Source organism: Pleurodeles waltl, chromosome 3_2 (assembly GCF_031143425.1).
Source record: "Pleurodeles waltl isolate 20211129_DDA chromosome 3_2, aPleWal1.hap1.20221129, whole genome shotgun sequence".
Taxonomy (NCBI): Eukaryota; Metazoa; Chordata; class Amphibia; order Caudata; family Salamandridae; genus Pleurodeles; species Pleurodeles waltl.
The window spans coordinates 89,559,232-89,587,111 of record NC_090441.1 but is presented as its reverse complement, the minus strand read 5'-3'; the positions used below and the strand labels follow the sequence as shown (position 1 = coordinate 89,587,111).

The 27,880-nt window shown below is 44.7% G+C and overlaps 1 protein-coding gene across 1 annotated transcript in view; it reads left to right on the top strand.

Moving 5' to 3' along the window:
- The window catches only part of TSPOAP1 (TSPO associated protein 1), a 2,439,191-nt gene that overhangs the window by 183,784 nt on the left and 2,227,527 nt on the right, over positions 1-27,880 (top strand). The window contains exon 2 of the mRNA XM_069226865.1: positions 5,375-5,479. Within this exon, the coding sequence (XP_069082966.1) occupies positions 5,375-5,479 (105 nt within the window). The remainder of the gene's footprint in view (positions 1-5,374; positions 5,480-27,880) is intronic.

Below are 27,880 nucleotides of genomic sequence, written 5' to 3'. Positions count from 1 at the left end.
CTCCCAAACATCGAAAATTCCTGCGCTTCCGAGTAGCGTTACAGCATTACCAGTTCAGAGTTCTACCCTTTGGCCTGAAATCTGCCCCAAGAGTTTTCTCGAAATGTATGGCAGTGGTGGCGGCACATCTCCGAAGACAAAGGATATACATATATCCATACCTAGACGACTGGCTACTAAAGGCTTCTTCTCCGGAGCAGGCGAGAAGCCATCGGGACATTGTACTAGGAGTTTGCGAAGCTCTAGGTCTTCAGGTCAATTACCAAAAGTCAACCTTGATTCCAACGCAGAATCTTCACTACCTAGGAGCTATCATAAACACAGAACTCCAAAAAGTGTATCCTTCGGAGGAACGACTATCCTCAATAGACAGGAAGTGCCAGGACCTGTTGAGAGCCAGCGCACCTACGGCACGTCAGGTGACATCACTGCTGGGCTCCATGGCATCGTGCATTTTTATTGTCCCAAATGCCAGACTCCACATGAGACCCCTCCAAGAGGCATTGGAGACCAACTGGAGCCAAAGAACAGGTCGCTGGGACGACACGGTGCGGCTACCGGCGGTAGCACTTCAGTCATTGAGATGGTGGATGCACAGACCTCACCTGTCAGTGGGTGCTCCGTTTCACCAGGTGCTTCCATCCGACACCCTAGTAACGGATGCATCTCTTCAGGGATGGGGTGCTCATTTGGGTCCTTTTCAAGCGCAGGGTCTGTGGTCAGACAAGGAAAAGCAGTACCACATCAATCTGCTAGAACTCAGAGCGGTCCATCTGGCTCTCAAGTCTTTCATACCGCTAATTCAGGGGAAAACTCTCTTGATACAGACGGACAATACAACCACGATGTATTACTTGAACAAACAAGGGGGAACGAGGTCCCTACCCCTATCGCGAGAGTCCCAAGCGATATGGCATTGGCTCCTGGCCAGAGGAATGTCAATTACAGCAGTTCACCTGCCAGGTCAGCAGAATGTGGAAGCAGACTTTCTAAGCAGACACCTGGAGGACGTTCACGATTGGGTCCTACACGGCGAAGTCGCAGAATACATCTTCGCGCAATGGGGTCGGCCTCAACTGGATCTCTTCGCAGACGAAGTAAACAAGAAATGCCCAGACTTCGCATCCAGGTTCTACCGTCCGGGATCTCGAGGGAATGCCCTGTTGATCGACTGGTCAGGGATATTTCTTTACGCTTTTCTGCCGATTCCCCTCATTCCGGCAGTGATCAGCAAACTTTACAGATCCAGGACCAGAATGATTCTTATAGCGCCACAATGGCCCCGACAGTTCTGGTACACGGATCTCCTCAACCTGTCGGAAAAACCTCACAGGAGGCTGCCGTGCAGACCGGATCTTCTGAGCAGAATGGAGGGCAGGATTCTACATCCCAACCTACCCTCTGAGCTTAACAGCATGGCTCCTGAATTCCTGCAGTATGGGCACCTAGGGCTCTCGCAGGAGTGCATGAACATCTTGAAAGAGTCCAAACGGCCTTCCACGCGGCGTTCTTATGCTTTTAAGTGGAAGAGATTCTACATATGGTGCTGTCAACAAGGTCAGAATCCCATACGGGCTCAGGAGGATGTCATACTGTCCTATTTGCTTCATCTGGCAATGTCCGGTCTGCAGGTATCATCTATTAAGGTACATTTGTCTGCTATTACAGCCTATCGCAAGTCACCTTCTCAGGAATCCTTCTTTGCAAAACCTGTAGTCAAGGATTTCTTAGAGGGTTTGAACAAAGTTTTTCCGCCAATTCGGAGGCCTTCTCCTCCATGGGAACTGAACATAGTCCTGGCAAAACTTATGGGCCCTCCTTTCGAGCCTATACATAAGGCCTCTTTACAACACCTTACGTGGAAGACGGCTTTTCTAGTGGCCATTACTTCAGCGAGGAGGGTCAGTGAAATCCAGGCCTTGTCTTCAAAAGAACCGTACACGGTTTTTCATGACAATAGAGTGGTTCTTCGAACTCACCCATCTTTCCTTCCGAAGGTGGTGTCAGAATTCCATATTAATCAGACCATATCTTTACCGACGTTCTTTCCCAATCCGGAGACTCCGGCAGAGAAAGCATTGCACTCATTAGACTTGAAAAGAGTGCTGAAATTTTATCTGGACAAGACAAAATCGATTAGACACTCTAACCGCTTGTTTGTAAACTATGGTCATTTAAGGACAGGAGAGGCAGCATCTAAGCGAACAATATCAAGATGGATAGTTTCTTGTATTGTTAATACTTACCAGCTAGCTAATAAACAATTACTAGCGCGGCCTAGAGCGCATTCCACAAGGGGTAAAGCGGCTACTGCTGCTCTCCTTAACAATGTTCCGATATCTGAGATTTGTAAGGCTGCTACATGGAAGTCTGTCAATACGTTTACAAGACATTATTGTTTAGACTCAGATGCAAGAGCGGATGCCCAAGTGGGGCAGGCCTCTCTAAGAAATCTATTTGCGTAAGACATATCTATTCCTGCACTTCTATCGGACAGTCCGCTGGGTTTAGGGATGGGCTTGCTAATCTATTCAATGTTTATGACTATTGATGAGGATCCCCTGGAAGAGAAGGATAAGTTACTTACCTGTAAATCCTAGTTCTCTTCCAGGGGTATCCTCATCAAAGTCATAAACAACCCACCCTCCTCCCCGGACGCACGTCTCCTAGAAGTGCAGGACAGACTGTGTCTGGAATCAGTTATACAAATTGTCACCGTAAAAAGAACTGACCTAACTGTGAACCAGCTGTCACCTTTCGTTCACCCCTGAGGCATGGTGGGATACTGGAGGTGCTCAGGGTCTTAAAGGCACGGTGCCAAAGTTTTTATGGTTCTCCTGTGTTAACCTGCATGCAGCCTATTGGCTAAGAATGCTTCATTGTTTTTCAATGCAGTTTTTTCTATTTTTTCTCTAGAGTTTGCTACTGCTTACTTCTCGAAGCCTAGTTTTAGGAGCTTGGGTTCATATTTATGCTCTATTGTAGTATTTAATATAAAAAATAAAATTTAAAAAAAACATAGAAATAAAGCATTTTAGCCTGTTTTTTACATGATAGCCTGCATGACTATTTGTTACACATGTATAATGTGTATATTTTATATATGCTCCGGGGTCCCCGCACAAGGGCGGGAATATTCAATGTTTATGACTTTGATGAGGATACCCCTGGAAGAGAACTAGGATTTACAGGTAAGTAACTTATCCTTCTTGATCCACCAGTGCCGGTACCACGTGACGGAACAGCTGAAGAATGTAATCCTCCAACTTCCCAGTCTGCCTGTTGTGGGACGCATTTAATACGGCTGTTATAGCACCTTGATCTATTCTCTAGGTCCCCCAGTCGGTAATTAAGGTCTTCCGGTTTATCCCTGAGTGTGAGAATTTCGTGGCAGTGTTCCTCCAGGTTATCTTCGCTGAGTCGCAAACCTGTTCAAGGGAGCTAACCCTCTGTTTCAGTTCAACCATGTTCCTTTTAATGTCTTGATGTCTGCTGCCAGTTCCTGTTTCAGGGCAGGTATGTCTTCCCTCAAACTACTGAACAGGCTTTCAAGGAAAGTCCACGTGACTGGAGCATCCTCATCTTGGGCGCCCCCCGTGACAGGGGTCTGCGACTCCCCTGAGCACTCCTCCACTCAATCGCTTTTTTTTGTGGATGATTTTGTAAGCAGGGCTTTGATGGAAGAGTCTTTCTGCGTTTGGCGGATTGACATGATGGCCATTTTTTTTAAAATTGCTGAGATGGGGATAATGTTGATTAAGGACACATAGCAAGAGTAAATGAATGGAATTTTAAATTATTCAGGGGTGTGAATTTTTGTAAAATGCAGTTTTATTTTAAATGTTTACTGTGTATGACTCCACAAGTTTTAAATACATTTAGTTCGTATCATCTGAGCCGGAGTTTTAGGTGCAGTACCCTGGATGACATTGATTGGTCCCATATTATTTGGCATTGCAGCAAATTGGATATTTTCTGTGGGGATATTTTTTTAGATTTTTAGAAAATTAAGCAAGATGGAGATTACCAGTAACCCACTATTTGGGCTAGTAGGCTATTGTGATATGCCAAATATGCCATTGAGGCATCAGAAGGTAATATTCATCTCGGTGTTAGTAGCACAATTGTTTCTTTTACAGTATTGGAGGTCCAAAACTGTACCCAATTTTACCGATTGGTTGGACAAAATGCAGAGAGTGAAGGATAGAGAAAGGCTTTATTTGATGGCGGTGAGTAATTTAAAGAGGTTCAATCAATCAGGAATTTGTAAAGCGCACTGCTCACCTGCGAGGGTCTCAAGGTGCTGAGGAGGGGTGGAAGGAGGTTTGGGGAGGTGGGGAGGTGCTGCAAGTGCTCGAACAGCCATGTCTTGAGAAGTTTCATGAAGGTAAGAAGGTCTTTGGTCTGGCGCAGGTGGGTGGGAAGAGTGTTCCACGTTTTGGCAGCAAGGTGCGATAATGATCTACCGCCGGTTGTAGTTCTGTGAACGCGTGGGACGGTTGCGAGGGTGAGGTCGGCAGAGCGGAGATGCCGAGTCGGGGTGTAGAAGGAGAGCCGTCTGTTGAGGTATTCTAGTCCAGTGTTGTGCAGTGCTTTGTGAGCGTGGGTGAGGAGTTAGAAGGTGATTCTCTTGTTGACTTGGAGCCAGTGCAGGTTTTTCAGGTGGTCTGTGATGTGGCAGTGGCGGGGTAAGTCCAGTATGAGGCGTGCGGAGGTGTTCTGGATGCGTTGCATCCTCTTCTGGAGTTTGCCCGTGGTTCAGTAAAGTTCGATAAAATTTTAAATCGTGTGTTACCAGGCAGATTAAATCTGACGAATTTGATGAACTGACCTTTTTTGCAGAGGAAGTATTAGATGATGGTATAAATGTTGTCTGATAGCTCTTTGTTTGAATGCCTGTTCAAAATGAAAGTTTTGTATTTTTCCTCCTGTGCTTTTTTAATCTAAAGCAATTTCATGGCATTGGGGATACATTAAGTATAGCATGTTGCACTTCTGGAATAAAAATAATAATAAAAAAATACTACTGTTTAAAATATGCCTGGAAGATCAGTGAAAGACATCTAGATTACAGAACAATAATTAAAGGTGTGTAACGTTTCCTATCCGCTGTTATCAGTTTTCAAAATTTGATGTATCTACTTGATGGCATCCTCACGCAAATGTCATTTCTGGAAGCCCTGCTAAGTATGTGGGAGGTGAGAAGCATGGTCTTTTTCACACGTTCCATTCTGTGTGTGTAACTAAACAACTAAACTAGCCTTCTCTTGTTTGTTTCTGTTGAAAATAACTTATTATTACTTAGTAAAATGTTATGGCTCTTGTAATTCCTGTCTAATTACACATAAGCCTAACTGTAGACTTCTCTATCCAGAATGCTGACAGCAGCCCACTGATAAAGCAAAATGCTGAATTAGTATTTGCCTTGCAAGAGCTGGAGCACCGCTGCATATCTCTACAGGAAGAAAACAACTTGTTGGTAAGTGATGTGTTGTTTAAATTGTGATAGTTCTGAATTTGATCAAAAGTGATCACAAAGCGTAACATGTACCAACAAATCCAGCAAGTCTAGCTTCGTCTTACATATGGGCACAAACGCTGACACTACAAACACATGTACAGAAAATATACAGACAGGAACAAATGCTTGCACGTGCAACAGTTAAAGGGAACACGTACACTACATGTCCAGTTTCTAATTGATTTTGTGATGTATACTGCACAAATAATCTATTAGAACTAAAGAAAACAAAATTATACATGATACTTCATACCCTACCTCCATACGTATTGAAAGCAGGCCCAGTTCAACTTGAAAATATGAGTGAGTATTCAAGGCATACTACATTTTAATCCTTTCTAAAAATTAAAAAGGCCACAGCTAAAAAAAAAAATGCACTCCTTTTGGTAGATTTTCCACAACATTAACCTTTTCCTAATTTCAGTTCAGCGCTGACTTTTGACAAGGATAACTCGTCATCATCACCTGAAATGTCTATACAATATATACATTAACGTTTTGCATCCTCAAAGTATAAATTGATTACCATCAATTTTTATACACAGCGAAGGGTAGCATACTACCATGGCAGCAAGTGAGTTTTTTTTTTACACTCATATTTGTGAAATTGAAATTAGTGTAGCAGTTTTATTTAGTATAAACCAGATCTGAAAGAAAATCAGTTCTTGATTCATTTCTGGAGAAATGTCAGTCTGTAGGTCCCGTGTATGCAATTCTCTCATTGTCAGCTATTTCTCTTGAATCTAAGTGAATTAAATCCTTCTTCAGGCAGGATTAATGTATGACTCCAAATGAAGGGAAGCAGTTACTTTTCGTCTGTCAGGGTCACTCTGATATAAAAACTAGTATTTCCGAATACAATTCAACAGACACGAGTATCAAAATGAATTGAACATGTGATGAGATGGGCAAATCACATAACACATTCCTCCGTAAACAAACAGTCTGTAGGAACAAATGCAGAAACCCATTAATGCATAACCCTATACATCATGTAATATTTATGCATCATACGACAAAAATGTTTGACTCTCACTAATTGCTTAGGAAATGTTCGCCATCAGTGGGACAAAGTTGAATACTAAGTGGGCAAATAATTCCAGTGCTTCAAAATAAGAGCCAAATGTTATATTAAACATTGGGTTTATAAGGAGTTTTATTGTTTCTTACTGTGTCTAACCACTCTGAAGAAAATATGTTGCCTAATTCATTTAAAATTGACCCCTCCTGCACTCAGTTTTGTGCCGGACCGTACAGTACAAGTTATTGAAAAGTGACTAATGGCTGACCCATGCTCCGTGGTTAATTTCTGCCAGGAACCACACCAACACTTCTTTTATGGTACCAAGACTCTTCGTTTGTTACATAGGCAGAGGTCCGGCTGGAAATTCCCAGTAACTTTAAATACCAATTAACAGTGTTAAAATGGAGATAGGCTTGAAATACTCCACCTCATTTAAAATAACCAGAACTTCAGTAAATGAGATGGATGGGCTGAGCTCTCCTACTGTTGTGTAAAGTACGACTTTGGCATAGTTCTACAAGGTGTACCTTCCCACCCACATTTGACACGGGTGACCTTTTCAGTACCACAACTGTGAATGGTTATTGTAGCCCCACAAAACACTATTCAATATGTTATTGAAAATAGAGGAATTGCTTTTGGGTTACTAAAAATCCCTATGAAGGGATCAAGGGCACTGGGTAATCATAACAAAACTATTTTGTTATTTACAGTCTCTCTCACACACACACACACACACACACACACACACACTCTCACACAATCTGTTTCTCAGTACATCTAAAACAACTACATAGAATATTATAAAAACAGCAAGAAGGCACATTACAAATAACAAGACTAAAATGAGCATTTCTAACATGGTTAAAATGTCATAAAGAACCGAACACCCTATTATCTACTTCTACCCACTACACTAAGAGCGTGGATGGCAGAGCAACATGCAATCTAGAGTTTCCTAGGGAGAAGAGACTCACTGCATACCTTGTTAACTGCACAGGCCTGCCTTTATCAGCGAACATGTGTAGACAGTGTTCCGTGCAAATGCCAAACACAGACTGTGGTCTTCCTCCCAGACGTAGCTTAATCGACTACCAGTAAAATAGATATCAGTGTAGGACGATCTATAACAATACCTCAGAATCTGGCTGTAAAAGCTCCATGATTCACGCTGAAAACAAGCCAGGATTGTTCTTCTAGCTCATAGGCCAACGTCGGAATGAAAATTGCACTCTGTTGAATCTTAAAACGGTTAGATACTTTCAGACGCTATGTTCTGGATAAACAATTCATTGGAAACATGCAGGGTTGTTTTTATTTTTTCCACACCAGGTGTTATACAAATTCAAATTTCTATAGCCTGAGACTATTGTGTAGGAGCCATCTTGCTTGGAGACGGGAAAAATGGATGTGTTCATTGGTGAGAGACAAGGCATTGTTATACCTTGTTACTGCAGTTGATCTAATATTGCTTTTATACCATTTTTTGCTTCTGGCTTTAAAGGGTATTAAACTTGTGGTTGTGGTTCACTGCGTAAGGGAATGACATGTTGATTACAGTGTTTGTTTCACCCACTTGGTTTCCATTTAAGGCTGGTGCTTATCTCACGGCCCATTAACAGGCATAACTTTCACTGATATCCCCAGGAAATGTGGAAGAAAAAGCTACCCTCATGACTTACTCCTCCAAGTGCTTCCCTAATAAAGACTGGGGGCCAGTCTTCTTCTGCTAGTACGATGTCATATCATCAGATAATCGTGACCAAAAAAATTGCTTAAATGATACATGGTATGTCCCTTTCAATTTGTATGTTCAGATTGTAAACCCTCTCAGGAGGATTTAAATGTTTATCTGGAGTCTCGATCTATATATAGTCAGCAGTTTGATTTGCATCCAGAAATTTTTGAAGCATCCGATACACTATTGTGACTTCTGCTACACTGTCTTAGAAGCGCTCTCGCCCAAGTTCTGTTTCGAAGGAGGACCCTAAGATATCGGCATGTGTTAAAAAGTGCTTCTACTTTCTTATTTACTGATGTTTTAGAGTCCATTCCTTTAGATTATTTTTTTACGCTGATCTCAGTCTTGCATCCTGTCTCACTTTTCCTACTGTACTCCTGATTTCTTCGGTAGTCTGATCAGCTTCCACTTTCTTTCTTTTATTGTCAGTGTCCTAAAAGAACATAAAGAGTGGCTATCAGAATACTGGTACTATTCAGGTTTTCCAAATTCATTGTCTTTCTGTTTTTCTTTTGTTCCATTGCAGATTTCTCTTAAAAGGAACCCTGGGCCATTTTTAGGTTTTAAATGTGGTTTATCAGGATGAGTACCCAAGGTATGCCTACCCACAGAGTTGTAAACGTCCTCAATTGTTTTTGGTAGTTCCCATTTATGATCTTAAACTGGAACTGCTTCCAGTATCTGATGTGTAGACAGAACTGAAGCCTCCCCCTTGAAATTGCTTAGGATGATGGAGGATACTATAGAGAAGTTCCTTATTAACTTAATTCCTAAATCCAGAGCTTGTGGCGCTCCATGCTCATTTTGTACCTGTGTAAGTCATCAGGGAGGACTGCCAGTGAAGGCGTACCATTCGCACTAGTGTAAGTGCATGCAAAGATGCTTCCCCAGGTATTACACTCCGTCCAAGAGGGAGACACATAGTCAGTATTCTGTGTTTGTCTTGGGGGGTAGTGTATGGATACATTACTTATCCAGTATTGGATCTTTCATAAATTCACATGCTTGAATCATCCCCGTCGTCGAAGTGGGAGTTCCATGGTACATGAAAAAGCAATAATTGCAAATACAATTTTTTCCTATAGGCTATAATGGTAACACAAGTCACTCATATGGCCTATCTAAGTCCTTTTGTTAAAAGGACCCAAACCTGGCTGCTGGCCAATCAGGTACCAGCACCCTCTAGAACACTCTCCAGAGAAGTTCTTTCCCTCAGATTTTCTACTGCACGTCGTGTGAAGGGAGTTTCCCTGAGCTCTGCTCAGTTTTCTGCTTCTTCAGAAGTATTTTTTCTCTCAAGAAAACTCTTAAGGATGTCAGATTCTTCTAGAAAAGGCCTTTTCCGCCCTTGCAAGACCTGTGGCAAGAAAAGGCACTATGTGGATCATCCACATAAAGTCTGCTTATACTGCCTCTACCCACAACACCAGTTGAAGGACTGCAAGATATGCTGTACTTTCTCCACAAAGACCCTCAGAGACCGTGAGGGTAGACTTCTGACATGGTTACAGGCAAAATCCTGTACTTTGAGTGAGGAGAGTGGGTCAGAAAGGCCACACAAAAGGTCCAAATCTGAGGACCTGGGCCAGGCGGAAAGATCCAGAAAAAGGCAGAAATTGCATCATAGAGAAGGTGCAAAAGGCTTACAGGGCTCAATTTCTTCTGAGTCATCCTCTCCTCGTCAAAAGAAGGAGTCGTCCCACCGTTCTCCTTCCTCTGAGTCTTCTAACTCTAGAAAGGTATCCATCAAAATTAAGTCGACGATGACGACACCACCGTTGACGACCGTGACGACGAGGACGGTGTTCACATCTACCGTCTCCACCGTCTCGTCGACGACAACTACCTTGACATCGGTGGTAAAGGCTCCTATTTCTTCTATTAAACCTCAGTCGACGAAGATTCCAGAAAGAATTGCGTCACTGACAACGTCGACGAGAACATTGTCGCTGATTACAAGAGCTCCGTCGGCTGTATCACCGTCGACGAGGACACCGTTGACGAGACAGTCGTTGATGGAAGGATCATCTGTTATGACAGTGCTGTCGACGGGACCATCGTAGTTGACACCATCGACGATGCCAATGGTGCCCATGAGCCAGAGAGAGGCCATTCCTACTTCTTCTGGGTCTCCTGATCTTCGAGCTATGGTTAAGATCACTTCATTGCCCAGATCGGCGATCTATCCTACAGATACTTCATCAAGTAATGTGTCAACCTTATTACCTAGACATTTGCTGGACTGGGAGGAATCGGATGAGGGTCCATTTGGAGATGCGCACAGCCCATCCCAGTTGCATGTCAAATACCAGGATGAGGATGATGAGTATGATCAATATCAACCTTATTACTCTCATCAGGGGTGCTATTATCAACCACCGCCTCAACCAAGAGACTCTGTCCAGATGCCTGCCTCCTTGATCCAGGGTTTACAGTCAATGTTACAGGATTATAGGAGGAGGTTCCCAGTTACAGCAGAATATCAACCACCACCGACAACTTCTCCTGTTACACCAAGGAGCATACCTCCACCTCGAGCTACTCCTAGGATGACTCCTCATTCTGTGTTAGCTGCTCCCCCGGAGATTAAGTTTCGACATCAGGGGAAGAGGAGGAGGAAGGGGAGATACCGACGCCACAGCATCCTACTGAGGAATGGGGTGACTACTTAGCCCCCACTCCTCCTCCACTGCCTCCTCGCCCTTCAGATTCTCCACCGGAGGATATAGGTGGTTTTCACAATTTAATGGTTAGGGCGGCCGCACGCTTCCACCTGCCAACATCTGTCTCGCAGTCTGAATGCTTCCTCCATGATTTTAAAGACCAAACAAGGAAGTCTGTAAGGACCATCCCTATTATTGACTTTATATGGAGCGAGGGTATCAAGATCATGGGTAACACGGCAACAGTTCCACCAGTGCCACAAAAGCTTGACAAAAAATATAAGGCAACTCCGGACGCTCCAGCATGTCTAACTGGTCACCCAAAGCTGGACTCTGTCATCTCTCAAGCGGCTCAAAGGTGTTCTAAGAACCCGTCAACGCTTATCTCTCCTCCTCCAGATAGAGAAGGAAGGAGATTAGATAACGTGGGCAAAAGGTTCTCGTCCATGTCAGCAATTACTGTTCGGGCAGCAAATTCCTTAGCGATCTTGGGTCGTTATGATCGACAAATGTGGTCTGATATGCAGGCTTTAATGGACCTCATCCCGGAAAGCAAACAAGCAGAGGCATGGAAGATCCTCCAAGAAGGTGAGCGTACGTCTGAAGAGATAATTGACTGCGCTCTAGATATAGCCTCTACCGGTTTTCGTCAGCTGGCTGGTGCTGCGGTATTACGCCGACAGGGTTGGCTGAAAGCCACATATTTCAGACCGGAAGTGCAGTCCTGAATTCTTGACATGCCTTACGACGGAGAATCTCTCTTCGGCAAGCATGTAGACGACGCATTGCAGGCCATCAAGGCTGACACTGATACTGCTAAGTCCCTAGGTACCTTGCAGTACCGGAAACAGCCCTTTCGGGGTGCAAGAGGAAGGGGGTTTACCTCATTTCGAGGTTCCTTTCACAGGCAGTATCAGCAGCCCCAATATAGACCATCCTATCAGCAGCAGTATAGACAACCATCCACTGCCTCATACACCAGACAGGGAGGAAGGAGAAGACAGGGTTCCCAAAACCGGGATCAACCTAGAAAACAATGATCATCACCAGGCACTGGCTATTTTTCCCCAATATTTACAGACTCAACAAGTGGGAGCGAACATCTCCAATTACATCTAGGAGTGGAAACACATAACATTAGACAAATGGGTGCTGGATATAGTGACAAGAGGTCACACCTTGGAATTCATACAAAAACCACCGCACCATCCACCAGGAACGCTCGCCAAGGGAGTGATAGAAGAGGTTCCGGTTCAGCAAATGGGTCTTGGGTTCTATTCCCGGTTCTTTCTGAAACAGAAGAAGTCGGGGGAAAGGAAAACGATACTAGATCTCAGGAAGCTCAACAAATTCCTTCAGAAACAATCCTTTCGAATGATCACGCTGTCGGATGTCCTACACCTTCTCAATCCTGGAGATTTTATGACAACAATGGATCTCCAGGATGCTTATTTCCACATACCAATACATCAAAAACACCACAAGTATCTTCGCTTTACTGTGGCCAGTGCCCATTATCAATTCAAAGTTCTCCCATTCGGTCTGAAGTCAGCCCCACGAATTTTCACGAAATATTTTGCCCCTGTCGCAGGTTTTCTCCACAACAGGGGTTTTCAGCTGTTTCCATACCTGGACGACTGGCTCATAAAAGCTCCTTCTTCACTACTAGCGCCCAGAGCTACAAACGCCTGCCTGAAATTATTTCGCAGTTTGGGGCTAACAGTAAACCTACAGAAGTCTTTCATCCTTCCCTCACGCAGGATAGTCTTCTTGGGTGCAGAGCTAGACACCATCAAAAACAAGGCATACCTCACCCCGGCATTGCAGCAAAAGCTAACCAACTTGGCTGTCATTATTTCCAGAAAAACGTTAGTTTCAGTACAACTGTTCAGGTCGCTTCTAGGCATGATTTCCTCAGCCATCGTCCTAGTTCGTCTAGCAAGATTGAGAATGAGACCTTTACAAGAGGAGTTACAGCTTTGTGGAACCAGTCGCAAGGATCCTTCGACGACTTAAGTGTTACACCAAGAATTTTGCAGGCTTTGTGATGGTGGTCGCAGACCAACCATCTCTCCCAAGGGCTTACTTTTTTAACGCCAATAGCAGATTTTATCATCACAACAGACACTTTTTTGGAAGGCTGGGGAGGCCATTTACAAGACGTGCATATTCGGGGAAGATGGTCGGATGCGCAGAAAGCAATGCACATAAATCTGTTGGAATTAAAGGCGATTCACCTCACGCTCAAGACTTTTCTTCCACGCATTGCAGGGTCATCAGTGTTGGTCCGGACGGACAACACAACAAGTATGTTTTATATCAACAAGCAGGGAGGAACAAGATCCCTCTCCCTCTCAAGGGAAGCTCAATCTCTTTGGGACTGGCTCACACTGCACAATATTCGCCTCAGGGTGGAGCACCTGCCAGGTGTCAACAACGTCCTGGCGGATTCTCTCAGCAGGACGGACGACAACTGCCACGAGTGGGAACTCAACCAGAAGGTACTCAACGGTGTCTTCCAACACTGGGGACAACCGATCCTAGACTTGTTTGCCACCAATCAGAACGCCAAATGCCAATTCTACGCCAGCCGATACCCACTCCCGGGGTCGTGGGGAAATACTCTTTCGATGAGATGGTCCGGGATCTTTGCCTACGCTTTCCCCCCCCCCCAATCCTTTGATCCCCATGCTCCTCACGAAGAAGAAGTCGGAGTGCTGCAGGATCATTCTCATAGCGCCCAGGTGACCCAGACAGTATTGGTACACGGAGCTTCTACTCCGGTCCGTGGCCAATCCCATGCGCCTTCCCAGCAACCACGACCTTCTCACGAAGAATCAGGGTCAGATTCTTCATCCCGATCCAACATCTCTTTAATTGCACGCTTGGCTCCTGAGTTCCGAAAGTTCCAGGGTATGAACATTGATCAGGAATGCAGACGGGTTTTATCTAGAGCACGAGCGGACAGTACAAATAAGACGTACAAGCTCAAATGGAAGAGATTTTGTGTTTGGTGCTCTCAGAACAAGTTCCATCCTTTACAGATTAAGCCTGAACAAATTCTCTTGTACCTTCTCACCCTCTCAAAGGCCGGTCTATGCCATGCATCGGTTAAGGTTCATTTGGCAGCTATAGCCTCCTATAGACGCTCTGCTGATATGCCCTCACTCAGCTCATCCAGGATTATTAAACAGTTCATGAAAGGCCTCTTCCGCACTTTCCCTCCGGTGCGTCCACCTCCGCCAGAGTGGCATCTGAATGTAGTCCTGTCCCAGCTAATGAAAGCTCAGTTCGAACCTATTCACAGAGCTGAACTCAAGTACATTACATGGAAAGTGGCAACTCTGCTTGCTCTTACTTCCACCAGGAGAGTCAGCGATATACAGGCTTTTACTACTAAGGAACCTTTTCTGTTTTTTTCGGATGACTTTGTTCTGCTTAGGACTAACCCCAGGTACATTCCTAAAGTGCCATCATCATTTCACCTGAATGAGCCCGTGATACTACAAACTTTTTTCCCCCAAATCCATCTGCAATCGCAGAAAAGACTCTGCATTCTTTTGGACATCAAGAGATGCCTCATATTTTACCTCCAAAGTACCGGCAAGGAGCAGGGGTCACTAAGGCCACCATAGCCCGGTGGATTGCTTCTACAATTCAGTTTTGCCACACCAAAGCAGGAAAACCGTTGACTAAGCACCTGAGAGCTCACTCCACAAGAGCAGTCTCCACATCGGCTGCTCTGTTCCAGGGCATTGCTCTGGATAAGAAAAAGGTCAGGCTGCGACATGGAAGGCTACGCACTCCTTTACGCAGCACTACTGTTTGGAGTTGTTGCAGAGAACTGACTCTCTAGTTGGACAAGCTGTCTTACGTCATATCTTTTGCTAAAGTGAGACCTTTCCTTTATTATGTAGAAACTATTCTATATGCAATAGTCTATAATTGCTATGCAATATGGTTTGAGATACTGTTTTTTATATATATACAAGCTACTTACCTGTAACTACAGTTATCCAGTATTGGTATCGTTTCATAAATTCACATGCGACCCACCCTCCTCCCCATAGAAGCTCGCATTTCCTCTCAGGTCATGATCTTTTTTCACTCTTGTGCTAGAAAATCTGAGAGAAAGAGCTTATCTGGAGAGTGTGAGGCTGCTGGTACCTGATTGACCAGCAGCCAGGTTTGGGTCCTTTTCACAAACGGACTTAGGCTATATGAGTGACTTGTGTTACCATTATAGCCTATAGGAAAAAAAATTATTTGTTAATTATTGCTTTTTCATGTACCACTTCGACGACTGGGATGATTCAAGCATGTGAATTTATGAAAGATACCAATACTGGATAACTGTAGGTACAGGTAAGTAACTTGTTTTCTTCCAACTGATTGGTCTGAAAGCCATTTAATCACACATTGTGAGCACTTTTCCCATGGTAGTGTTAATAGTCTGTACCTGTGCTGGAACTGCAGGTCCTGCAGTGACTGGTCTGGACCACAAAATATGATGTACAAACTGTACAAGTCTCCTGTGTACGGCAACTGTGTGATTTAACACCCCTACTACCTCAGCACTTAATTTGTCGGGCAAGGAACCCCCCTCACCACCCTCCCCTATCAGGATCGCTTCCAAATTTGAGATGCCGAGTCCCTGTAATTTGACCCTATTACAATGGGTGCTACCATAATGAATGGATTCAATTGAAAATTTAAATCAAAGAATTACAAAACCCACAGAATGGGGAATAACCTTTTATGAATCTGGCTTGACAGACCTACAGAAATAGGTGCTCCTTTACCCCAAGAGGAGTTAGCCATGAATACTAAGGACGTCTCCGTAATGACGTAACCAATGGTTCAGATGTTTGTGATACATGTAAATCTACTCATGGCGTAACCATAAGATTTAAGTTCCACATTGGGCCCCAACTGTTGTCTAAACTACAATATGTCATAATTCTTCAATGTGTGCTTTCCCACACATGGATGACACAGTGGATCTTGGTTCAGTGCACTAACAATGAATGTAAAAGACAGGTTATTGTAGCCCCTATAACACTATTCAATGTGTTGTTTGAAAATAGATATTGGTTTTGGGTTACAAACAATCCCTATGAACGTATCAGGGGTACCATGGTAACAATAAGAAACCTGTTTCGTCAATCACAGTATCGAAAACGCTGAACAAAGAAGAATGAACACTTTTAAGATAAAGTATTTATCACTACAGAAACAGTGTTTATCAGTACATCTAAAACAATTACACATAATATAACAACAGCAAGAAGGCACGTTCTAAACAGCAAGAATAAAATGAACATTTCTAATATGGGTAAAAGGTCATCTAGAACCTAACACTCTAGTATCTACTACTGTGTGCTACACTAGGAGAGATGTTTGCAGACTAGAGTTTCTTAGAGAGAAGAGACACACTGCATTCCTTGTGGACAGCAAAGACTGTCTTTATCAGCAGAGGCATTAAGACCCCTTTGAAGAGCAAACACATACTACGGTCTTCCTCGGGGATTTGTGTTTATCAACTTCAGGCAAGGTGTTACATCGCAAAATGTGCTGACATTAGGTTAGACTGTCTCTGGCAGAATCTTGTGCGATAATCTTGGCATAGGACCTGTCAAGTGGCAGTCCTTATATACTAAATCTTATCAGAAAATTGAATTCTGGCATAAATTTACGAATATCTGACATGGATTATGTGCATCGAGGTAAGCATCCAAGGCATATCCTTATGAACATATAAGGTAAAAGGACATCAGTTCAGACTACACTATTTTCGGCTATGTGTCTGTAGTTTATTCTTACTTAACTTCGACATGGTATAGAGTAGATGTTTGACCCAGACGAATGTCACATCAGGTGTTGCATCTATGTCATTACTTGAATGACTTGACATTTTCATAGTCTTAGAAAGATAGTCAGACAAAATTTACATCAAATGGCAGACATGACAGTGATTCTGCATAAATTAGGAAAGATGCCAACTTCTATTATCCAAGATTGGGTTGAGGCTTACATAAAACGGAGTCGGACATTAGGGGCTTTATGTCACTACCTCCCCTAAAGTCCACTATACCTCAGATTCCTACTGAGCATAGTGTGTGAGGAAGTCCCTGAGAAGTGCTCTGCTATAACTTGTGTTTGACCTTAGATTGGTTACTTTTTCAGCATTTACTTCATTCTCTCTGGACTTTAGCCAGTCCTATCCTCATCTCTTTTCAGACTTTGTTATTTCTAGGGGTTTCTGGGATTTTCACCTCAGTACTGGCCGTAGGAGACTGACAGCTATTACCAGCTGCCACTGTGGCTGTCAAAAAGAAACAATCTCATGAAGCAATGAGGAATGAGACCTCGTTCACTATTGGAAGAGGCACAGATGCTGTGGGATTGAACCATCATCAGTGAGGTGGAGATTGCAGTGGAACATCTTCTTGTATGCCAAAAACAGATGCATTCAGTTGTGATTTGTCAGATTGCCATGAATAGGTACTCCACCTCCATCAAGCAGAATACATCTTTCAAAAGTTGGCCAGCCAACCATAAGCCTGTTCTCCACTCTCGAGAACAAGAAATGCCGGTTCCGTGCCGACAGGTTCAGTCAACAGACGTCTGACGGGAATGCCCTTTTAAAGACTTGGTAAAATGTTTTCCTCTATTTCCCCTCATTCCTCTGTGTTGGAAAATGGCCCTCTCTGAAGGGACACCCCAAATGTTTTGCCTTCCTCCCCCCTCACTTTCTGACCTCGTTTTTGCTGGCTTTAGGACTCTGCACTCTAACACAGCTAATAAGTCCTACAGTTTTTGTGCTCGCTCCCATAAAACATGGTAACATTGGCTCACATTCAATTGGCATTTTCAATTTACTTATAAGTCCCTTGTGAAGTGCACTACTTGTGCCCCGGGCCAGCCAATTAAATGTTATTGGTTATCCTAAAGCACTGTTTGTTCCATTCACCTAAGTAGTCCCTTAACCATGGATCAGGCCTGCTACTGCAGAGCCTGTGTGTGTGTTCTAAACTGTCATGTCGATCTGGCAAGTTAAACCTCTTGCTAGGCTTAAACCGTCCCTTTTTTATACATGTAAGTCACCCCTCGAGTAGGCCCTATTTGGCCCCTGGGTCAGGGTGCAATGTATTTAACATGTAGAGCATGAACTTTTAAGTTTTACATGCCCTGAAAGTGAAAAACTCCCAAATTGTTTTTCACTACTGCAAGGCCAATCCTTCCCATTGTTCAACATTGGGATTACCGTATTTTATCTTAGAAGTGTCACTTTAGAAACTTGTCATTTTCTTTGAAAGTTGTCATTTTCTTACTTTAGCCATTTGGTGCTTACTGCTTGTCTCCAACATATATGGGCTGGGGTGACAGCTGAGCTTGTGCATTCCCTCTATACAGCCACACACTAAGGGAGCTTAGGTGTGACTGATAGGCCATCAACATCCTAGTGAGCCATCCTAGACAGGATGGGAGAGAGGGGCTGACACGCCTGAAATGAGTGTCCTGCCGTGCACAAAGAGCTGCATTCCTCCTGTAATGAGTCTGGAGCCATGGCAGGAAGGGAGGTCCTCTGTGCACTTCAAAAACCCTTCTTTGAAGTCTCCCCCACTTCATATGCACAACTGGGTGTAAGTACTGGACGTCTGACACTACCTACTCAGTACACTTCTGGACATGTGACTACTCTGCCAGGAAGGAAACCTGCTGTACTGAAAGGTCCTCCACTCTTCTGGACTGCTGCTTTGCTGAACTCTGCCTTGCTACACTCTTTCCTTGATGCCCGCTGTTCCCCTGTCTGGGTGAAAAGAACTGGACCTGCATCACTTGGCCCAGAGTGTCTCTAAGAGCTTGCTGGCATGCCTCCTGTTTCCTAAGTCTCAGGGACACAAAAGGCTTAGAACCCTCCTGTTCCAACCCCTGGGTTTATCTGCTTGTGCGTCTGTCCTGCCAAGGGGTGCCACCCCAGTACTGGTCCCTTGAAAGTGGACCTAGGGGTTTACTCTAGTGAAACCGCTGCATCCTCCGCTGCAAGAGCGAAAGTGCCGCTGGTGCGGGAGCCAGATCACTGCATTGCACTCGGAACCGCTGCATTGCACTCGGAACCGCTGCATTGCACTCGGAACCGCTGCATTGCACTCGGAACCGCTGCATTGCACTCGGAACCGCTGCACCGCACTCGGAACCGCTGTCCTGGAATCGATGCATTGCTGTTCCTGCGTGGAGGCGATGGACTCATCGCGTCTACAATGTGGAGAAACCTGGCACGTCACAGTCAAAATGGCTGCACTTCACTTCAGAAGCTGTGCTTCGCTCCTGGACCCAATGCTTTGCCGCAGTTGCATGGAGGAACACCTAAACTGCATGTGGAGCAGCAACGCATCTCGTGCTACGACAAGGACTAACGTACTTTTGCTTAGCGGGTCCTGTATCCAGCCTACACTCCATTGCAGGCAGCCGGAACTCTTGACTTTGTCCTGGTCCAGCATGACCAATTAACTCTTTGAGTGCTATTTGCTTCTAAACGCTATACTTGCATGTATTCCTTAAAATTCATATCTTGACTTCTAATGGATAGATTTTTGTCATTTTATTTATAAATCATAATCTATTTCTCTTCCCTGGTGTGTAGTCTTTTTGTGGTGTTTTCATTGAGTTACGTATTGCACTGATACTTTACACATTGCCTCTTAAGTTAAGCCTGACTGCTCTGTGCCAAGCTAACAGAGGGTGAGCACAGGATAGTGTATGGGTGTGAGGTGACTTACCCTGGCTATGATTATGCTCCCTACCTGGACAGGGTGCCTACCTCTGCCAACTAGAAACCCCCATCGGGAACTGAGAAAAGCGGAAGCTAATCACCGTCCCTTGATTTCGACTGGCCCTCCATGGCCTTGTCAGTTTTAATACTAATGTATACTGTGGCTGTCTCCATCCCAGTCAATCTAGATGAAGAATTATCCCAGGCTGCTTTCTAGACACAAACAACAGATTCTCCATTCTGATCCCAAACCTCTCAACCTCCCTGCTTGGTTTCTGATCACTTAGATTATAGCCATCTGAATAACTTTTCAGACTACAGAGACATCGCAGCACAGGCATGTATGCCACCCATAACAAAGACTGACGTTATTAAGTTCAAAAGATTCTGCACATGGTTCAGAGATAAAGGCCTTAGCCCGATGTCTGTATGGCTCTGTGAAGTGCTGTCATTCCTGCTAGAGCTATCTAAGAGTGGTCTGAAGTAGCTATTGTTCAGGGTTCAGTTGTCCGCAATTTCCAGAGTCTGAAGGACGGACGATTCTTACTCATCTTTCTGGTCACTGAAATTTATAAAACAATTCACAAAGGAACTCTTTAGAGCATTTAATCCAGTGAGGTGTCCTCCAGTTCATAGGCGCTAAACACTGTGCTGAGACAACTTCTACTTCCACTTTTCAAACCCATCCATAGACAACATTTGAAATTCTTTTTGTTAAAAACTGCTGTTCTCGCTCTCTTCAGCAATGAGAGTTGGAGGATTACAGGTGATGCCCGTTAGGAGCCATAAGATGAGGTGATTTTCCAGACCAACACAATATTTATGCCAAAAGTCCTTACAACTTTCTACATCCATGAATGCGCCATCCAGCGATGTTTCATCCCCAATCCGTTAACTTTTGTGTGGAGATCCTTGTACTCGCTGGATGTTGTTAGGTGCTTCAGGTTCTACATGGTCGAAGCCAAGGACTTGCATTCTTGGCATTTTTAACACCGTTTACTTACATTTAAAGTTACTGAGTAATGGTTCAAGCATTTGAGTATATAAAAAAGCAAGAATGGCAGACATATATAGTATAATAAATAACTAATTTATTCTGGGTTTGACGACTGCCTGCCCCACTTGTCTCAGGTTTGCCTGTCCAAGTGCTCATTTTGATGGCATGCTCCTTGGGCCACAGACGCAAGTAACAAAGCAACCTCACTGACTTTATCCAGAAGATCCACTGCACCTTCATGGTCCCATGATTCTGCCTCATCGGATCTTTATTGATAGTCACATGTGAAGTAAATGTCGGACTAATCCTGCTGAGAGCAGGAATCCTAGAACACTTTGGGGCTGATACAGAGTTTGCGGTTGGACAAAATGTTAGTGCCATCGTTCAAACATTTAAGATGTTTTTGTTTTTTCAAAAACAAAATCCCAAAGTAGGATTTTTTTTTTTTAAAGAATCTAATGACAACCACATCTTTGGAGCTTTACTTTAGTCTGACGTCTGCTCCTTGAAAACTCTCCAAGTGCAAGCCAGTAGTAGCAGCTCATTGGCAAAGAATCTTCATATTCCTGTACATACAAAACTGGATCATCAAAGCACACAGCTTGGAGAAATTCAGACCAGATCTTCATGTGACAACCTTTGTCAGTTGGGCCTCCAGATTGTAACTTTGTACGTATTTGTAATTTTATAAATGTATGCTGATTGTTGTCAGCTTCTGCATGCTTCTGGAGGCCTGGGTTCTATCTAATATTAAGCCATTGGTAAAGACTAGGGGGCATATTTATGAGCCCCTTGCGCCGATGGAGCGCCACTTTTAGTGACGCTTCAGCGGCTCAAACTACAAAATCATATCTGAGGCTTTGCAAGGCTTTGAATTGCATTATAGATGTGGAGTAAGGAAAGGAAGTACAAATCGCTGCGTTGCCTTTCACTGAGCTCAGGAGGCGTTCCCTGCACATTGCAGTGGGTGTTCTGACGTAACATCCATGGATTTTGCCGCTGCCCCAGATTTATAAAACCAGGTAAACCTGGGCCTGCACCAAGACTTTATGCTTCCTGTGATGAGATGCAACAAGAAGATATCATTTTATTTCTCCTCGTGTTGTCCTCTTTCCATGTGTGCTGCATTGTCACAGGAAAACACCTCTCAGGATCCTGCATGCCACGCATGTGCCTTTTCACCATGATGCAAGGATGTCTGCATTAATGCTAGGCTGCTGAAATGGCAGCAATGCAGGGGCTAAGGACAGCTTAGCACTGTACGTGCATTCCTACCTTTTCACTTTGGCGTAGGGCAGTGCAGCAAGTCAGCTTGCTACGCTGCCCTATGCAAATTCACATAAGTGACGGCCTAGAGGTCTCATGAGTTGACTGGGGAAAAATATGTCAATTTCCTTGGTATTGATCTGTTTATAATGGAAAGTTGTGTCAAGCTGAATCTATTAACCACACTACAGGGCCAACTATTCCATCCGTTCAGTTTAGCAGCATGGCTTCTGAGATCAGACAGTATGGACATTTATCTTAATCAAGCATGGAAATGCTAAAGGAGTTAAAAGGACCATTAAAAAGTACTCTTATGTGGTTCTCCTGATGGTATCAAATGCAGGACCATGCTTTTATAACTACAAACAGAAAAGGACCTTTTTTCAAGGTCCAACTAGTTAGTGTCTTCTTGGAAGTTTTAAAGAAAGTCATTCCCCCTGTACAGGCAGATTCTGATGGATACAACTACCTGTGGATTCCTCACCTTATGAATTCTCCCAATGCGCCAGCATTCGATGGAAACTTTCTTCCCAGCTCTTCATGTCGACAAGGATGTCACAATTGCACGGCTCCGCACACAGCTCCGTCTGATGTCATTGTGGCAATAAGAAGTCCTCACCGGCGTGATGATGTCAGTTCCTTTTTTTCCGCACCTTCGACGCTAACTGTTTTTGAACAGCTACTGTTTCAAAGGTGTCTTGTTGTACTAGTTACAATGTCTCTGCCAAAGAAATCAGGTTTTAAGCCTTGTCATGAGTGCGGGGGTCGAATGTCAGTCACAGATTCTCACGAAGACTGCTTGTGGTGCCTAAGTTCGGACCACGACATGGAGGGGTGTGTGTCCTGCCAGAGTATGAACCCGAAGTCCTTAAAAGAAAGAGAGGCTAATCGCTTCATGGCAAAAGCTAGGAGGGTGACATAAAGGTGATCGAAGATCTAAGGCGAGGGACTCTCACTGCCGTTCTTCCAGAGATCGGTCTCAGTCCCCTCAGAGATAACGCCGTACGGCGTGGGACATCAGTCCAACGATCACTCCCCAGCGTCCACAGGCTTCTCCGGTGCTGTCACTGATTGAGGTCATTGAGTCCCCTGCGAGTCCTCCGACTCACTTTTCAGCCGTGTTGGTTTAGGAGCCGGTGGCGAACGTTTTGAATCCGACCCAAACGTCTCAGGATGCGCAGAGGTTTACTGCCTTCCCGACTCCGGTAGTGGATCCAGCGGCTTTCCTTAATGATATGTTTAGCATTTTCATCAAGGTTATGGCCCCTGCTGGTGCACCGGCTGATCCCACGGGTCCATTAGGGTTCTCTTTGGGTTCGCCGATGCTGTACAAACAGGCTCCGTTTGTACCCTTCTATCCTGGTTCGGTGCCGATGACGACGTCTCCTCTGATGATGTTACCGATGGAGGCGATGCCTGCGCCGGATGGATCCCGGTCAGGAAATGTATCTCCACCATCTTTCCCACCACGTCCATCTCCCTTGAAACCGTTGACGCCGGCTAACTCTATGGATGCCGAGATTGGAGGCCAGATTGAGATCGAGGAGGAGAGCCTTGAGGCTCTTGGAGGAACCGGAATATAAGCAACAGCTGTTGGAGGAAGGAGAGATTCTTGAGCCTATGGGGGAGTTTCAGGGTCTGGACTCTGGAAGTGGACTGGATACCTCCCCTGAGTGGGATCTTTTATCCCTGGGTGAATTTACACAGGAGGCAGCATCCTATCACACTGTTATAAGGAAGGCTGCTGAATTCTTGTAACTTCCGGAAGTGAAGGCAAACATCTTGACGGAGGTGTTGCATCCTTCCTCTACTTCTGCGGTGCCCCTACTCCCTTTCAATGATACCCTTTCTGAGCCCATTTTAGACATTAGGAGAAAACCTGCCACAACTCTAGCGGATTCCAGGGCTGTGGCTAGGAGGTACAGGGTTGCTCCTGGGGATCCTCAAATTTTATCTCAACATCCAACTCCTGAGAACTTGGTGGTTCAAGCTTCTTGTTCTGCCTGATCTGCACCTGGCTTGTTTCCTGCTACTCCATCGGAGGGGGAGTCTAAGAGAATGGAGCAAGCAACCAAATAAAGTTTCTACTCATGTAGTATGGCCCTGAATTCGGTCAATGCTACCTGTGTGCTGGGGAGGTATGTTCATGCCCTGATGGACACGGCAAGAGCTGTGGTGCTGAGCTTCCCTCAGGATGTGCAGAGGCGGTTTGATGAGCTCCTTTTGGACACTCAGACAGCGGTCAAACAGATTATCCAGTCAGGTCTGGATACAGCGGATTCAGTGGTCAGGGCAATGGGCACTTCGGTGGCGACCAGGAGGCATGCGTGGCTTAGGTCTTCTGGCTTTTCCACAGATGTTCAGACAACTTTGTTGGACCTTCTGTTTGATGGCGAAAAATTGTGTGGGTCCAAGGCCGACTCTGCTTTGGAATGTTTTAAAGACAGCAGAGCTACTGCAAGATCCTTGGGGCTACAGGCTTCAGCATCTATACCCTTTAGATCCTTTCGGAGATTTAGGGGATTTGCGCGTTGATCCTCTTTTCATGGAAGGCCACAGCCCAATACTCAACAGCCTGACAACCCTCTCTAAAGATCTTTTAGAGGGAGGTGGAGGGTTAGAACACGAGGAGCCGCCAAGCAACATCCTGCTTCATCCTCTTCCTCTGGGGGAACCCAACAAGGAAAGCAGACCTAGTTTTCTATCCATCTTGGATCATGCTTCTCCCGTAGGGGGACAGGATATTTCATTTTCTCCACTAGTGGGAGCTAGTCACATTGGACTCTTGGGTACTAAATATTCTAGGGAAAGGTTATGCCCTTCCTTTTCGGGAATTTGCCCATCCCACCCCTCCCCGTTATTCCTTTTGTTCGGAAGATCATCTCCTGTTGCTTTAGCAGAAGGTGCAAGTCCTTTTATTAAAGGGTGCAGTGGAGTTGGTTCCAGAGCAGGAAAGGGGTCAGGGATGCTATTTGAGATATTTCCTGATTCCCACGAAGGATGGTCGATTGAGGCCTATCCTGGACATGAGGATTTTTAATTGGTTCCTCACACAGGAGAAATTCAATATGCTGACTCTAACACAGGTACTTCTGGCATTGAACAAGGAAGACTGGATGGTGTCTGTCGACTTGCACGATGCATATTTTCATATCCCCATTCTGAAGTCGCACAGGAAGGATCTCTGGTTTGTGGTAGGGTCACAACACTACCAGTTTGCGGTCCTTCCTTTTGGTCTTACTTCCGCACCTTGGGTCTTCACGAAGGTGATGGCGGTGGTTGCAGCACACCTCAGAAGGAGTGGAATATCTGTATTGCCTTACCTGGACAATTGGCTAATAAAAGCCAAGTCCCCAGAGCTTGTGCTGCATCACTTACAGATGACAACACGATTGTTGTTCAACCTGGTCTTTACGGTAAACATGCCCAAGTCTCACCTGAAGCCCTCTCAGTGCCTCCTGTTCATAGGGGCAGTACTGGACACCACATTGAATCGGGCCTGTCCTCCGCCTCAGCGGATTCAGGACATTCAGGCTTTGATTCCAATGTTTCAAAATGGAGCAGTTATTTCGGCCCTCAGGTTCCTATGTCTGCTCGGTCTGTTTGCTTCTTGCATTCTGTTGGTCACTCATGCACGTTGGCACATGAGGGCTCTCCAATGGTGCCTCTGCAAGCAGTGGTTTCAACACAAAGGGGATCTCAAAGTCTATTACGATCTCCAGAAATGCTGCAACGGATCTACGATGGTGGGCTGTGGACGGCAACCTTTCCCAAGGAAGGCCGTTTTGTCTACCACCTCCAGTGTCCACGGTCATAACGGATGCTTCCATTCTAGGGAGGGGGGCTTATCTGGGGGACCTGGAAATCAAAGGTCGTTGGTCTCCAGTGGAACAGATGTTTCACATCAATCTGTTAGAATTACGGGCAATAAGTCTGGCTCTCAAGGTCTTCCTCCCGTCTCTTTGCGGTCAGTCAGTTCAAGTCTTGACAGACAACACTACTGCGATGTGGTACATCAACAAGCAGGGAGGAGTCGGGTCGTACCTTCTCTGCAGAAAGGCTCTGCGGCTCTGGTCCTGGGCACAGGACCATTGAATTTGCATAGTAGCAAACCATCTGGCCAAGGTTCTCAACCTACAGGCGGACACTCTATCGGCATTTCGCGGCCGATCACCTGTGGCATCTCCATCAAGACCTGGTTCTTCACATCTTCCGGATGTGGGGTTTCCCCACAGATAGACCTGTTTGCCACTCGGGAGAACACGCACTGCCCGTCGTTCTGCAGCCTCCAGTATCCGGTGCAAGGAGCTTTGGGGGGGGGGGGGGCGCGTTTCAGATGTCTTGGTGCGACCAGGTTCTTTACCCGTTTCCCCCCATGCCCTTGATTCCTCAGGTTCTGAGGAAGATTCGCCAAGATCAGGCCAAGTAATTTTAATAGCTCTGGATTGGCCAAGAAGGGTGTGGTACTCAGACCTTCCCCAACTCTCACTGTGCCCTCTGCTCCGTCTCCCTCACAGGGCAGACCTCCTCTCGCAGTCGTCGGGGCAGGTTTTACACCCCCACCTCCAGAGCCTGCACCTACATGCCTGGAGATTGAACGGGGCACTCTGAGTTCTTTTTCTCTCCCTCTAGAAGTGGTGGATGTTATCTTATCGGCCAGTCGACACTCCAAAATTGTCTATGCCAACAGATGGGCAATTTTTTTTTACTTTGTGTGGAGAGAGGCAAATTGATCCCTTAAAGGCCCATTTGTCTGATGTTTTGCTTTTTGCCCTTTCCTTGGCACAGAAGGGTTGTGCAGTTGCAACTGTGAAGAGTTAGTTATTGGCGCTGTCGGCCTTTCTGTGCATTCCTGATCAGCCTTCCTTATTTAAGTCTCTTATAGTTGTTATGTTTTTTGCACTCTTTTTTCCAACATCCAGGGGATCCTAAAGGTACCTAGGTTGTGGATTCCCCTGGAGGAGACCAAGAAAATAGATAAAATATAGCAATATTGTTTAGTATTTTTTAGAAAAATAGGGGAAAAGTGCTCTGGATAACATTCTGTTTTATTTCTACAAATAGCATCAACGCACGGTTTGGTGTACTAAAATCACCATCTTCCGGGAACCTGCAGAGCCTAATTTTGTACCACAGGTTTGGCATTTTCTATTGCAGAAGCCCATTTTTCTACTTTTTCGTGCTAGTCTCAGTTTATGGCGGAAACCAGTGTAAAAACCATGGGTGATCCAGGAAAGCTATAGATTTCTGAAAAGTAGGCAAAGGTTTGAATTTAATAAGGGGCTAAAAATGTAGATCCTGCAAGGTTTTTCCAAAGAAAATAACGGTTGAAATAAATATTGAAAATGAGTAGGAATAAAATGGCCATTTGTGACATTTTCATCTGTAATATTTTGTCACTAGAGCAGATTTACAAAAGCAATATACTATTACATCCGCTAAACCTTTCTGGTTGCTGGGATATAAAGGTTTTTTGGGTTCTTCAAGAACCCAAGGTATCCAGAGCCAACAACTGAGTTGCACGGTAAAATGTTTTTGTTTTTTTTAGTACCAGTATGGACTAAATCATATAGTGAAATATGTAGAGTGAAAAATTGGTATCAAGGCAACCAATTTTTTTTTTTAGTGAGCAGAAGATGTGGAGTTCAGGAGCATTGGTGATTTGTACATCTCTGAATTTATGGGTACCCGTACTAGCTTATGATTTAAAGGTTATTTTTCGAAATGTCTTTTCTTATACACTGGCTTATGTTTGAAAGGCACAAATGCAGTGAAATCCAATTGGTATTAACAAATGTTCTACTATTATATGCTCCCACAAGTCTTCTGATTAAAAAAAAAAAAATGGTGCCTCCCTTGAGTGGGTAGGGTGGTGCCTCCAACAGGAAATGT